This window comes from Cervus canadensis, chromosome 13, assembly GCF_019320065.1.
Source record: "Cervus canadensis isolate Bull #8, Minnesota chromosome 13, ASM1932006v1, whole genome shotgun sequence".
NCBI classification, from domain to species: domain Eukaryota; kingdom Metazoa; phylum Chordata; class Mammalia; order Artiodactyla; family Cervidae; genus Cervus; species Cervus canadensis.
Genome location: NC_057398.1, coordinates 56,946,812 through 56,960,125, shown reverse-complemented (window position 1 = coordinate 56,960,125; position 13,314 = coordinate 56,946,812). Strand labels below are relative to the sequence as shown.

The following is a 13,314-nucleotide window of genomic DNA, read 5'->3' as shown; positions in this document are numbered from 1 at the left end:
TGCCTAGATTGCTATAGGATTTCATAATTTCTCAGTGAGTCCATGTCTACCAAAAAAGGACTCTTGAGCTGTATCTGAATTTTGCTCCTTTTACTAGCTGGTGATCGGATTAGCTCCATCATGAATGCGTCTCCCTGTTTCCCCCCCCGTTACCCCGTCTCACCCAGACACTTCTCCTGTGCTGCTTGGAAAATCTCTGATCTGATGCCCTCTCTCTTCTGCCATCCTCTCAAACCCTCCTCCTGGGCCCTACATCAACCAAACCCTGCCGTCAGCAAATTTCCTATATCTCAACCTCTTCCCTCAGGATTCCTTTTACATCCTCTTCATGTGAAATTTGACGACCTTAGAAATCTCTTATAGGGAGGCTGCTTTTTTTTTTCCCCTCCGGTCACACCTGATGTGGCCAAAATATTCTTCTTGCTCCTCTTTGCCAAACCCGCTTCTCCTTTTTAACACCACGTCTTCCTGGGACTTCCCTGGTGGTACAGTGGTTAAGAATCTGCCTGCAAAGGTAGGGGACACAAGTTCGATCCCTGGTCTGGAATGATTCCACATGCCGTGGGGCAATCAAAGCCCGTGTGCTGCCACTACCGAAGCCTGCGTGCCTAGAGCCCGGGTTCCACTATGAGAGAAGCCACCGCAGGGAGAAGCCCTCGCACCACAACTAGAGAAAGCAACAAAGACCCAGTGCAACCAAAAACAAATAATAAACACTGAGAACCACACCTTCCTGAAACATTTGCTCCCATTCACCTTGCTCTGTCATCCTTCAATCTCAGCGCCTCATTCATTATGGGTTTTAGCACCTCTTACCATCACTGGTGACTTCATGGCTCTGAACCTTATTGAATATCAGAGTGAACTGAAATGCTTCCTGAAAACACCAGGGCTGGTGCCCTCTCCCCAGAGATGGGGGTTTAGTGATCCTAGAATAGGACTTATCTCTCAGGAGGAAGAGGATCTCCCACCTCAGTGCTCTCCTATCTGCCCCAACGAAGGCAGTAGTGCACCAGTCTTCCTGTCCAGTTCAGTTCAGTCACTCAGTCATGTCTAACTCTTTGCGATCCCACAGACTGCAGCATGCTAGGCCTCCCTGTCCATCACCAACTCCTGGAGTTTACTCAAGTTCATGTCCATTGAGTCAGTGATGCCATCCAACCATCTCACCCTCTGCCGTCCCCTTCTTCTCCCACCCTCAATCTTTCCCAGCATCAGGGTCTTTTCCAATGAGTCAGTTCTTCCCATCAGGTGGCCAAAGTGTTGGAGTTTCAGCTTTAACGTCAGTCCTTCCAATGAACATTCAGGACTGACTTCCTTTAGGATAGACTGGTTGGATCTCCTTGCAGTCCAAGGGACTCTCAAGAGTCTTCTCCAACACCACAGTTCAAAAGCATCAATTCTTCGGCACTCAATTTCTTTATGTCGAACTCTCACATCCATACATGACTACTGGAAAAATCATAGCCTTGACTAGACAGACCTTTGTTGGCAAAGTAATGTCTCTGCTTTTAAATATGCTGTCGAGGTGGTGTACAAAGAACAGGGAACCGATTTTCCTTCCAGTGCCTGATGGGAGTAGGCAGTGCTTCGAGGCCTGCCCATGGTGTCAAGGGCTACGTGAGGAGCTGCTGTCTGCCCCCACTCTGCCAGGCAGTGCCCTGGTTTCCTCACCAGGACAGTGCAGCAAAGCCCAGGAGACAGCAGCACCTCCGCTCCCATCTGGCAGCGAGGAGGTGGGACAAGGCAGAGGGAGGCGGGAGGAGGGCAGGTCTAGGGTCCGTGGGGTCCAGCAGCCACAAAGCTTATGTCAAATCTCTACTCCCCCTTCCCTGACGTCAGCAGTGCCCAATAGTGAGCTGAGCTGACACCTCCATTCAGAAACAACTGAGCGACATGAATGAGTTCTACTTTTGCTGGAGTGAGATCAGAGGATTCAGCAGGAAGCAACACACATGGCTGGTTGGCCCTATGTTACACCTCAACAGGGGCACGGTCAGCTAAATAAAGAAGATTAAACAGGATCCAGTCTTATAAAATTCCAAATATTCAATAGGGTCTGGAGTGTCACAATATTATACCCTAACTGTCCAAAATACAACTTTAAAAATAATAACAACCAGGAGCATTTACACCTCGAGTGAGAGAAGCAATCAATAGACTCTGAGATCATGATGATTCAGATCTTGGAAGTATGACAAAGATTTTAAAAAGAGTCATCGGGACTTCCCTTGCAATCCAGCATTTAAGATTCTGCACTTGCAATGCAGGCGGCGCAGGTTCAATCCCTGGTTGGGAAACTAAGGTCCCACAGGCTGCACAGCATGGCCAAAAGTAAATAAATAAAATATATTTTAAAATAAATAGAAACATTCCTCACAAAATGCCTCAACAATAACAATGAATTTCTTGAAACAAATAAAAAAATAGAAAATCTTGAGAAATAACTATGTTATTTTTTAAAAGGAAAAGTGGAAATTATAAAACAGAAAAACATTGGGTTGGCCAAAAAGGTTATGTGGGTTTTTAAAAACGGTTACAGAAAAACCCAAATGAACTTTTTGACCAATCCAATCCAATAGTCAAAATAAAAAGCCAGCTGGATTCGTTTAATAGTAGATTGGATACAGTGGAAGATAGAAGAAGACAGACTATATTAATATCAGGTAAAGTGGACTTCAGAGCAAAGAAAGTCACTAGAGACAGACATTACACTAGAGACAGACATTACATAATGATAAATGATTAATCCACCAGGAAGACATTGACAGTCCTAAATTGGTGCATATCAAGTAACAGAGACTCAAAAATACCTGAAGCAATAACTGATGGAGCTAAAATCTTGATTCTGGGTATGTCACAGATTATTTTTGAGCCACTATATCCTTATTTGTCAGAGGATGAGATGGCTGGATGGCATCACTGATGCGGTGGATATGAGCTTGGGCAAACTGCTGGAGATGGTGAGGAACAGGGAGGCCTGGCGTGCTGCAGTTCATGGGTGGCAAAGAGTTGGACACGACTGGGTGACTAAACAACAGCAACAACCCTTGTTTGTAAGATGGGATTATTAAACACCTGTCACTTTGCCTGGTACAAGGGCTCGTAAATAGAGCACTGGAAATCTTAGCTTCCCACGGCCATGTGAGAAGCCTTACAAAATGGTTCAGATCACCTGACCTGTTTTACTCAGAGGAAGTCTCTCCTTGCACCATAAAGCACCTCAGGATTCAGGCTTCAGCTCAGAGAAGTCAGGGCTGTTCCAGCCAAGGGCTGCATGGCCTCAGCAAAGTTGGGTTTCCAGTTCCTGGCATGGCTGAGTAAAGAGAGCACTCTTCACATCCCATAGGAGATTCAGGTGCCCAGCTGGCTGTTGGTCTTGGTAGCAAAGCCTCTGGTTATGTCAGTGTAGACTTCAAAGACCACCATGTCTGCCCAATAGGCCAGTAGGAAAGCCCCAGCCCGCAAACAGGAAGGCTGACAACTAATGCTGGCCAGACTCAGGGCAGGCTCCTGGTACATCCTTCCCTACCCAGGGCCCTCCAGGAGTGGGCAGGTCTCAGTAAGTGCTGGGAACCCCAGGGAAGAGGCAAAGGGGATGGGGTGAGGACTGTGGTCTCTATGTGGTTGAGTCTTCCTGCACCTCGGCATTCGTTCTCCTCTGTGGAAGGGGCATGGTCCCGCCCTCTCAGCCTGATGATGAAAATATTCCCCCTGTGGCATTCCCACCATCTCTTTGAGATGGATGAGATCAGAGAAGAGATTTCTACTTTGAAAATACGCTATGAGCACAATCTTGTTCCCACCTACTCTGACCTCAGATTTAACCAAGATGATACTTGCTTCCTTTTGAAACACTTTTCTCCTTTGATTTCTTAATTTCCAAGTTCTTTCTGCTTTCTGGCTATACATTTTCATGCATGGACTCCTCATCTCCTAATACTGGAGTTTCTGCAACCTGAGCTGTAGCCTCCATTTTTCTCTTCCATCTGGAAAAGCTCCGCCATCCCAGGATGTTAAAACCCACCAATAGGAGGTCTTCTGTTATCAAATTTTAGACCTCATATCTCTAACCCTGGCCTCTCTCTTGAGATTCAACTACTTATTCAACATTTTGACTTAGCTGTCAAGATCTTAAACCTGATAAGTCCAAGTAGAAACAACTGACTTTTCCCATGAAGCTGTTCTTCCCAGCCTTCCCCTTATCAGCAAATGACACCATCATCCACTTAGCTACTAAACAGAAAAATCTAGGCCTAATTTCTAATTTATTGTCCCTCACTTCCTATATCCAAACCACCAACAGCTGTCTCCATATCTAAAATATACCCTTACTATGTCAATTGTCATTTATCTCCACCCCAGTCTGAATGACCATTATTTCTCACGTAGAATTTTAGAGTTGCCTCCTAACTGGTCTGTGTATTGGCACTCTGATCCCCACATTTTCCAAAGGAACTTAAAGCCTCTTTGAGAAGTGAGTTCTGATCCTGTTATTGCCCTGTTTAAAACAGTACCATGCCTCCCCACTTTTCTTGACATAAATTCGAATGTCTTTGCCATGACCTATAAGGACACATTTCATCTAGCCTCTTTTTAACCCTCTTATCTCAGCATGTCCTGCATCTCCCCTGCTCACTATGCTTTTGTTCCTCAAAAGAGCTTGCTTTCTCCTGAAAATTTTTCCCCAGATTGCCACATGACTGTCTCAGTCACACCATTCACATCCCAGCTCAAATGTCATCCTTTGGAGTTGCTCTGACCTCTATCTAAGGTACTCCACTTCAGCCATTACCCTATCCCCAAATCAGTCTCTATTACATGACCCTGTTTTACTATCTTCCTGACACTATAATCTGTAGCTATTTATTTTATTTTTTTATTTACTTATTTATTGGTGTCTCCCTCACATAGAATGTAAGCATCAATAAGAACAAGGACTTTGGTTGTTTTTTTTAGGAATCCCTGGTGCCTCAAACAGAACCTAGTGCCTGGTAAGCACTCATTAAATATTTGATGAATAAATGAATGAACGGATGTCATGTCTGGGAAGGCTAGAGCCTGGGACCTTACCACTGGACAATCACTTGTCTTGGATGATGAAGCCATTCAACTTCAGAAGGATGAAATAAGAAGGCCAAGCTCTTAAGACCTCTTTCATCTTTATCTCTGGTCTATTAAGGATGCGTAGATTGAGTTCAACTGTCACCATGGAGAGGAAGCAGCAGTTCCTTGTATAATGCTCGGGACGCACTTGATACTAGCACCAGTGAGCATCTGAAAGTCTAGAAGGATTGAGGAAGCCCACTTTCATCTTTCGGTTGCTTGATCATTCAGAAATCCAGGGCAAATTCTGTCACGGCTGATGACTACTGCCTAAGAGACTGTTAGCTCCCACAGGGAGGTGAGTATTTAATGGGAAGGCTTTATGCAAGGTGGAATACATCTTCTTGATGCATGATAGTAGCCATCTTACTAATGCGGGCTCTGAGACCAGGAGTCCAAGAGTAATTTGTTCAAATGAAATAATGCCTGTTAGTCTTGCCAGTAGGCCCCTGCTTCGTGGTTTAACACCAACCGAATGATGTAATCAGTCCCTTTCTTGTTTACAAGGGTGTTTCTAAAGAGGCAATCTAACATTGCCTCAGTCTGATTACGAATAATGAAGCCACTGCTTGGGTCTGAATTCTACCACTGGCAGAAGTCCAGTGCTAGAGGAGAAGAAAGACAGAGGGAAAGCTATCCTCCTCTTAAGATGTTCCAAAGGATTCAGAGGCATGTGTCCATTTTAAAATAATTTTATTCATTTATTTTTGGCTCTGCTGGGTCTTCATTGCTGCACAGGCTTTTCTCTAGCTGTGGAGAGTGGGGGCCACTCTCCAGTTGCAGTGCGCAGGCTTCTCATTGCAGTGGCTTCCCCTGTTGCAGAGCACAGGCCCTAGGCATTTTGGTCTGCAGCAGCAGCAGCATGTGGGCTCGGTTTGTGAGGCTTCTGGGCTCGAGAGCACAGGGTCAATAGCTGTGGCTCATGGGCTTAGTTGCACCATGGCAGGTGGGACCTTCCCCGATCAGGGATCCAACCCTTGTCTCCTGCATTGGCCAGTAGATTCTTTACCACTGAACCACCAGGGACACCCTGAAACGTGTCCTTAAAATAAAGATGATAAGATTCAGAAACAGCCACATGAACAGGAGTTTGGAATACGTGGGCTTTGTGGGGAGTTCCACTTTTTCTTTAGAAAGCAAAGTTACCTGGTTTGAGAGGAAATGGTGTTCTAGTTAGCTGCTCCTTCAGTTCAGTTCAGTTGCTCAGTCGTGTCCGACTCTTTGCGACCCCATGAATCGCAGCACGCCAGGTCTCTCTGTCCATCACCAACTCCCAGAGCTTACTCAAACTCATGCCCATCAAGTCGGTGATGCCATCCAGCCATCTCATCCTCTGTCGTCCCCTTCTCCTCCTGTCCCCAATCCCTTCCAGCATCAGGGTCTTTTCTAATGAGTCAACTCTTCGCATGAGGTGGCCAAAGTACTGGAGCTTCAGCTTCAGCATCAGTCCTTCCAGTGAACACCCAGGACTGATCTCCTTTAGGATGGACTGGTTGGATCTCCTTGCAGTCCAAGGGACTCTCAAGAGTCTTCTCCAACACCACAGTTCAAAAGCATCAATTTTTCGGCTCTCAGCTTTCTTCACAGTCTAACTCTCACATCCATACATGACCACTGGAAAAACCATAGCCTTGAGCAGATGGACCTTTGTTGGCAAAGTAACGTCTCTGCTTTTTAATGTGCTATCTAGGTTGGTCATCACTTTCCTTCCAAGGAGTAAGCATCTTAGTGAATTTCAAAAGCCTTAAGGTGACTCACATGAATGATCATTACAAGTAATTTCTTCTGTCCTTAGCATCAATCTCCAGAGGCATCTAAATTCCATGAGTCCTCTTTTCCCACAAAGGAAGACTCCTTTTCTGTGTTCAGAGTCTTTCTACACAGAAGAACTTGTGTTCATCTTTATATTCTTTCTACTCTGCTATACTCCAAAAAAAAAAAAAACAGAGTTCAGAACCAAAAATTATTATTATTACTATTAATTTTAGATCACCCTATCTAACTAACTTTGGAACTAACTAACTAACTTTTCCGCTAACTTTGGAAAAGTTATCAAGTAACTTTGCATATCAGTATTGAATAATAGATTTTGGGTGAAGAGGGGATGGTTTGGGAAAACAAAGCCTTCCTGGAAGTGTATTCTATAATAGCATAGAAATGTAAGTTGAAAAAATTTTCAGAGTTTATTTAGTCCCTTATTTTTAACATGAGGCAATTGAAACACATTTACCTCTGTGAAAGTAAGCAACTTGACTAAGGTCATATAGTATATCTAGTGCAATGCTTTCTGGATGCAAAGAACAGAAAACTTGACTTATTACAAACTTCCTAAATTATGACTCAATTTATCTCACTAAAAGTTAGGATAGATACATGGTGAGAGTAAGTGGCTCAGTGGTAAAGAATCCACCTGCCAATGCAGGAGATGTGGATTGGACCCCTGGGTGGGGAAGGTCCCCTGGAGAAGGAAATGGTAACCCACTCCAGTATCGTTGCCTCGGAAATCCCACGGACAGAGGCCCCTGGCGGGTTACAGTCCACGGGGTCACAAAAGAATCGGATACGACTTAGTGACTAAACAACAGCAACAGCAAAATTAGTTTTCTTGGACTGTCATAGCAAAATATCACAGACTCAGTGGCTTAAATAACACATGCTTATATTCTCACAGTTGGATGGCTGGATGGCATCACCGACTCAATGGACATGAGCTTGAGCAAGCTCTGGGAGTTGGTGATAGAGACAGGGAGGCCTGCCGTGCTGCAGCCCATGGGGTCAAGAAGAGTTGGACATGACTGAGTGACTGAACTGAACTGAATTGAAGAGGCTTTGAGATGCCAGCAGGGGTGGCTTCTCCTGAAGTCCATCTCTTTGGCTTGTAAGTAGCCACCTTCTCTGTATATGCATCACTTCTGTCTTCTCCTCTTCTTTTAAGGACACCAGTCCTATTGGCTTGAGGCCCACTCATTCGCTGTTGCTCAGCTGTTATTCATGTCTGACTCTTCCTACCAAACATTGGCTGCAACTTGCCAGGCTCCTCTGCCCTTTACTATCTCCTGGAGTTTGCTCCAAGAGGCCCACTCATATGCCCTGATTTAACTTTAATTATCTCTTTGAAAGCTCTATCTCTAAATATAGTCACATTGGCAGTTAGAGTCTCAACTTATGAACTTTGGGAACCCAATTCAATCCATAACGGTGAATACAGTTGGGCCTGATGTTTTCTATTTAGGGAGACTACTAATTATTGATTCTGTTTATTTAATAGAGAGCGGCCTATTCAGACTGTCTATTCTTGTGTGAATCTGGAGAAAACACTTTTAAAGAAATTGGTCCATTTAATCTAGGTTATCAAATTTGTGAGCATAGAGTTGTTCACTGTATTCTGTCACTATCTTTTTTACATTCATAGGATCTAATGATGTCCTCTTTTTTGTTTCCAATATTAGTAATTTTTAAACTTCTTTTTCTCTTAGCCTGGCTAGAGATTTATCCAGAGAAGCAGCTTTTGGTTTCATCAATTTTCTTTTTTGAGATGCTTGTTTCAATTTTATTGATTCCTGCTCTAATGCTTATTATTTCTTTTCTTCTATTTTGATTTAATTTGCTTTTCTCTTTCTAGTTTCCTAAGGTGGAAACTTAGATGATTGATTTTAGAGATTTCTTCTTTTATATGCTTATAAATGTATGCATTTGATGCTATAAATTTTCTTCTAAGCACTACTTTTTCCTGTATCCCACAAATTTTGATAAGTTGTTTTTCATTTTCATTTAGTTCAAAATATTTTAATTTTTCTCTCAAGATTTCTTCTTTAGCCCATATGTTATTTAGAAGCTTTCTGTTTAATCTTTACATGTTTTTGGATTTTTCATTTATCTTTCTGCCATTGATTTCTAGTTTAATTCCATCGTGATCCAGGAACAGACATTGCATTATTTCTATTCCTTTAAATCTATTAGGGCTTCCCTGGTGGCTCAGACAGTAAAGAATCCGCCTGCAATGCAGGAGACCTGGGATGACCTCTGGGTTGGGAAGATCCCCTGGAGGAGGGTTTGCAATCCACTCCATATTCTTGCCTGGAGAATTCCTATGGACAGAGGAGCCTGGCAGGCTACAGCGCTAATTTATTAAGTTGTGTTTTATGGCTGAGAATGTGGTCCATGTGATCTTGAGAGGAATTCTGCTATTGTTGGATAAAGGAGTCTATATATAGCAATTACATCCTTTTGGTTGATGGTGCTCTGAATTCAACTGTGTTCTTCTTCCTGATTTTCTGTCCCCTGAATCTCTGCATTTCTGATGGAGGTGTGTTGACATCTCCAGCTATGATTGGTGAACTCATCCACTTCTCTTTGCAATTCTAATAGTTTTTGCCTCACATAGTTTGACAGTTGGTGTTAGGTAAATACACATTAACAGTTGTTATGTCTTCTTAGAGAATTATCTTTTTGTGATTATATAATGCCCTTCTTTATCCTTGATAACTTTTCTTGCTTTGAATTGTGCTGGTGTGAAATTAATATAGCTACTCCTACTTTCTTTTGATGTGACTTTTCTTTTCCTTCTCTAGTGTCTTTCAAAGAGCAGGTTTTTAACTTTGATAAGGTCTAATTTTTCAATTTGTTCTCTGTGGATCATGTTTTTGGTGCTGTACCAAAGAGTTTGCCTAACTCAAGGACACAACGGTTTCCTCCTATGATTTCTTATAGAAAATTTTGCCTAACTCAGGGGCACAATGGATTTCTCCTATGGTTTCTTATTCAAAATTTATAGTTGTATGTTTAGGCCTACTCACTTTTGAATAAATTTTTATGTGTTGTGCAAGGTATGAATTGAAGTGCACCTTTTTGCACCTGGATATCCAATTGTTCCAACAACACTGGTTGGAAATACTGTCCTTTTTCTGTTAATGTGACTTTGCACTTTTGCCAAAAATCAATTTTCCATATACATGTGTGTATGTATTTATTTTCTGACTTTCTATTTTGTTCTGTTGATCTGTTTGTCTACTTGATGGTAATACTACACTGTATTGGTAGCTGTAGGTTTATAATGCTTTGAAATTATACAGTGCTAACTCTTCAACTTTGTTCTTCTTTTTCATTTATTTTGTTGTCCTAGGTTTTTTGAATTTTCATAAGGATTTTATAATCAGCTTGTCAATTTCCACAAAAAGTCTGTTGGAATTTTGCTTGAAACTTCAATAAATGTATTGATCACTTTGGGAAGAAGTGATAATAATGTTGCATCTTCTGATCCATGAACATGGTGTGAAAGTGAAAGCGTTAGTCAGTCCTGTGGGAGGACTCTTTTGCAGCCTCATGGACTGTATCCCCACCAGGATCCTCTGTTTATGGGATTTCCCAGGCAAGAATACTGGAGAGGGTTCCCATTTCCTACTCCAGGTAATCTTCCTGACCCAAGGATCCAACTGGAGTCTCTTGCATCTCCTGCATTGGCAGGCAGATTCTTTATAACTGCCACCTGGGAAGCCCCCTTAATACCTCTCACTCTTTAAAAAATGAATAACCTTTAGTGGGACTTTTAACAGTGCTGTAGGCTGGCAGGGACAGTAGTTGGGAACTGATAGTATTTCCATCACAACATCCATTCTAACTTTGTATCAGTCAAGGCAATCATGAGATGGATACCACTTAGGAAACTGATCACAAATTTTAATGTAAGTTTGAGCTCTGTGGCTCAGACAGTAAAGAATCTGCCTGCAATGCAGGAGACCTGGGTTCAGTCCCTGGGTTGGGAAGATCCCGTGAATTCCACAGAGGATCGGAATAACAAGGGACTGGGCTAATAAGTGAAGAGAACTCTAAAGAATATAATAATAGCAGTTAAAAGAAGCAGAGAGATACAGCACCCAAAGAAAAAGTGTGCTCCCTCCCCCTTTAGAAATTTTGGGTATTAAAAAAAAAACAAGAAGAAATGCTCTTCCAAGAAAATGCTAAGCTTTCAGAAAGCCTTTAGACTATGTCCGGCCTATGGAACACGATGTAAGAATATGCTACATTATCCCTTCGACTCATTAACTTTGTGAACGGTATTTGTCATTCATTCACTTATCGCTTCTAAAAATGGATGTCCGAGTTCCTACCTTGGGCCAGGCCCCGTTGCTGGCCTTGGGGGTAGGATGGTGAATGAACTATGGTCCTTACTGACGAGGAGCCGACAAGTCAGGGAAAAGAAGTAGCGGCGGATTGTGGTAGCAGCTTTGGGGAAAGCGGGGCGCCCGGGAAAGCAGGCGACAAAGGCTGACCTCGGGGAGAAGCTGGCCCCGGGAGGGAGGCAGGGGCACCTCGCCAAGGGCAGAGCTGTTCCAGCCTCGGTCTACACCGCGCGGGCGGAGCTAGGTCCGAGGCAGGAGGATGTGGCTGGAGTTCTTCACACCCAGGACCCCGGGGAAGAAATCCAGATTCTTGTCGGTGTGCAATTGGAAGCCACTCAGGGGTTAATCACAGCGAGATTTATCTGATCCGTTTTAAGTAAGATCTGGCGTGTTATGCATCTTTGCTGGTGGTGATCCGGGCAGAAGGGAGGACATTCTCATACTCTTAATTATCATCCCACCGTGCGAATTTCCTCGCTTCCTATCTTCTAACGCATTTAGTGGGCACGTTCGGGACATTCGTCGAGCCCCATAAACAAACAAGAAATAAGGCGGCAGATACGGAAGCGGCCACCGGGGGAAAGTGGACTGGGTCGGGTTGGGGGCAGAGTGGGGCGGCGGGCCAGGACCAGGGCGAGCTGGCAGACTCAGCGGAGAACTGACACTCACTGATTTATTATTATTAATTATTATTATTATTTATTGGAGCCGGTAGCTCGGGAAGACAACCAACAAGTCCTCTTTCCCCGCATTCTGAAGCTCCAGCCATCGATCGAACTCCCGCTAGATGTCCCTGCCCCGGAACCTTGTTACACCGGAACTTTGTTTTACTGGAATCTTGTTTCAGCCGAACTAGATGCCGAAGTTCCCGTTACTGCCGGACGCAAATGTAACGGGCCGCTTCCGGTTAGGAATCATGGCCGCGGCCTTTGGCGACTCACGTGTGAGTGCGGGGAAAAAGCTGAAAAATTCACTAACGAAGAAGAAGAGGATGAAAATGGTAGTAGCATCGGAGCTGGGAGATAAGGACAAAGACGCTTCCGATAATGAAGGTAACGTACCTGGGCTGAGCTTTGGCTGCTCAGAGAAAAGGCCGGGCTGAGTTTGCGGGAAGCAGGGGTTGCGAGTGAATTTCCCGCTGGCAGCCCGAATTTCATCTCCCCAGAACGGCGAAGGAGCGAGTTTGGCTCCGTGTGCGAAGGTTTGAGAAAGTGGTGTTCAGGGGAAGGTCGCTATCGCGTGTTAAAGCTTCCAAGTTCTTTTATTAGATATTTTCATTGTCACTGTAATTAACTAAGATGAATCTGTTGCTTTTTTAATAGCAGCAAAAAAAAAAAAAAAAAAAAAAAAAGCTTATCGTAGCAAGGGGCGAAAGGAAGGGCGATATCTAAAATTACAAGAATGAGTTGGGTCTCCTAGGGAGCAAGGAGGGAAAGTCCGAGAGAGGCTCATAGGGAGCAAGGAGGAAAAGGCAGAAAGAGGAAGACGGCTGGTATACTTGAATTTTCTTGTGCAGTAAGTGCGTGCGTGTGTTGGGGAATTAGGGATGAGATACTAGTGAGGGAACCGTAGATGGTTAAAGTAGAATAAATAAAAGTAGCGGTTGATAAAGATGTCTTTCAGAGACGTTTATACTGAAAGGAAGGAAATGTATTTTGAGGCTTTCAACTGTGGTGTGTCCATGCTGCTATTCTTTACCATCGTTCTTGGCACTGGCTTCTCAGGTTACAAGGGGTCGCAGACGACCCCTGACCTGCTCAGAGATTGCTCCTTAATATATTGAGAGGTAGTTACAAAGGTAGTTCTCATGATCCTGGTCCAGTTAACAGTAAGGATGGAGACAGAAAAATCCATATCCTGTAGAATCCAGTCGAGGCATTGCTTCCTTCAGTCTTACACATAAACCTCATATTGTATGATTATTTTTCTTTTAACGTGTCTCTCTCCTTATGGATACAAGTTATTCAAGTGCTGGAACATGTCTTCTTTATCTTTATTCTCATGGGGCCTCCCTTATACATTTTGGTACTAAATATAAGCTTTCTTGCTGAATAAATAAATAAGGAATCATTTCATCATATCCAATGGA

The 13,314-nt window shown here is 43.5% G+C and overlaps 1 protein-coding gene across 1 annotated transcript in view; it reads left to right on the top strand.

Moving 5' to 3' along the window:
• Positions 1-11,858: 11,858 nt before the first annotated feature.
• Positions 11,859-13,314, top strand: part of RRP15 (ribosomal RNA processing 15 homolog) — a 52,802-nt gene continuing 51,346 nt past the window's right edge. Inside the window, exon 1 of the mRNA XM_043485979.1 lies at positions 11,859-12,277. Coding sequence (XP_043341914.1) covers positions 12,082-12,277 — 196 coding nt within the window. The 5' untranslated portion in view covers positions 11,859-12,081. The remainder of the gene's footprint in view (positions 12,278-13,314) is intronic.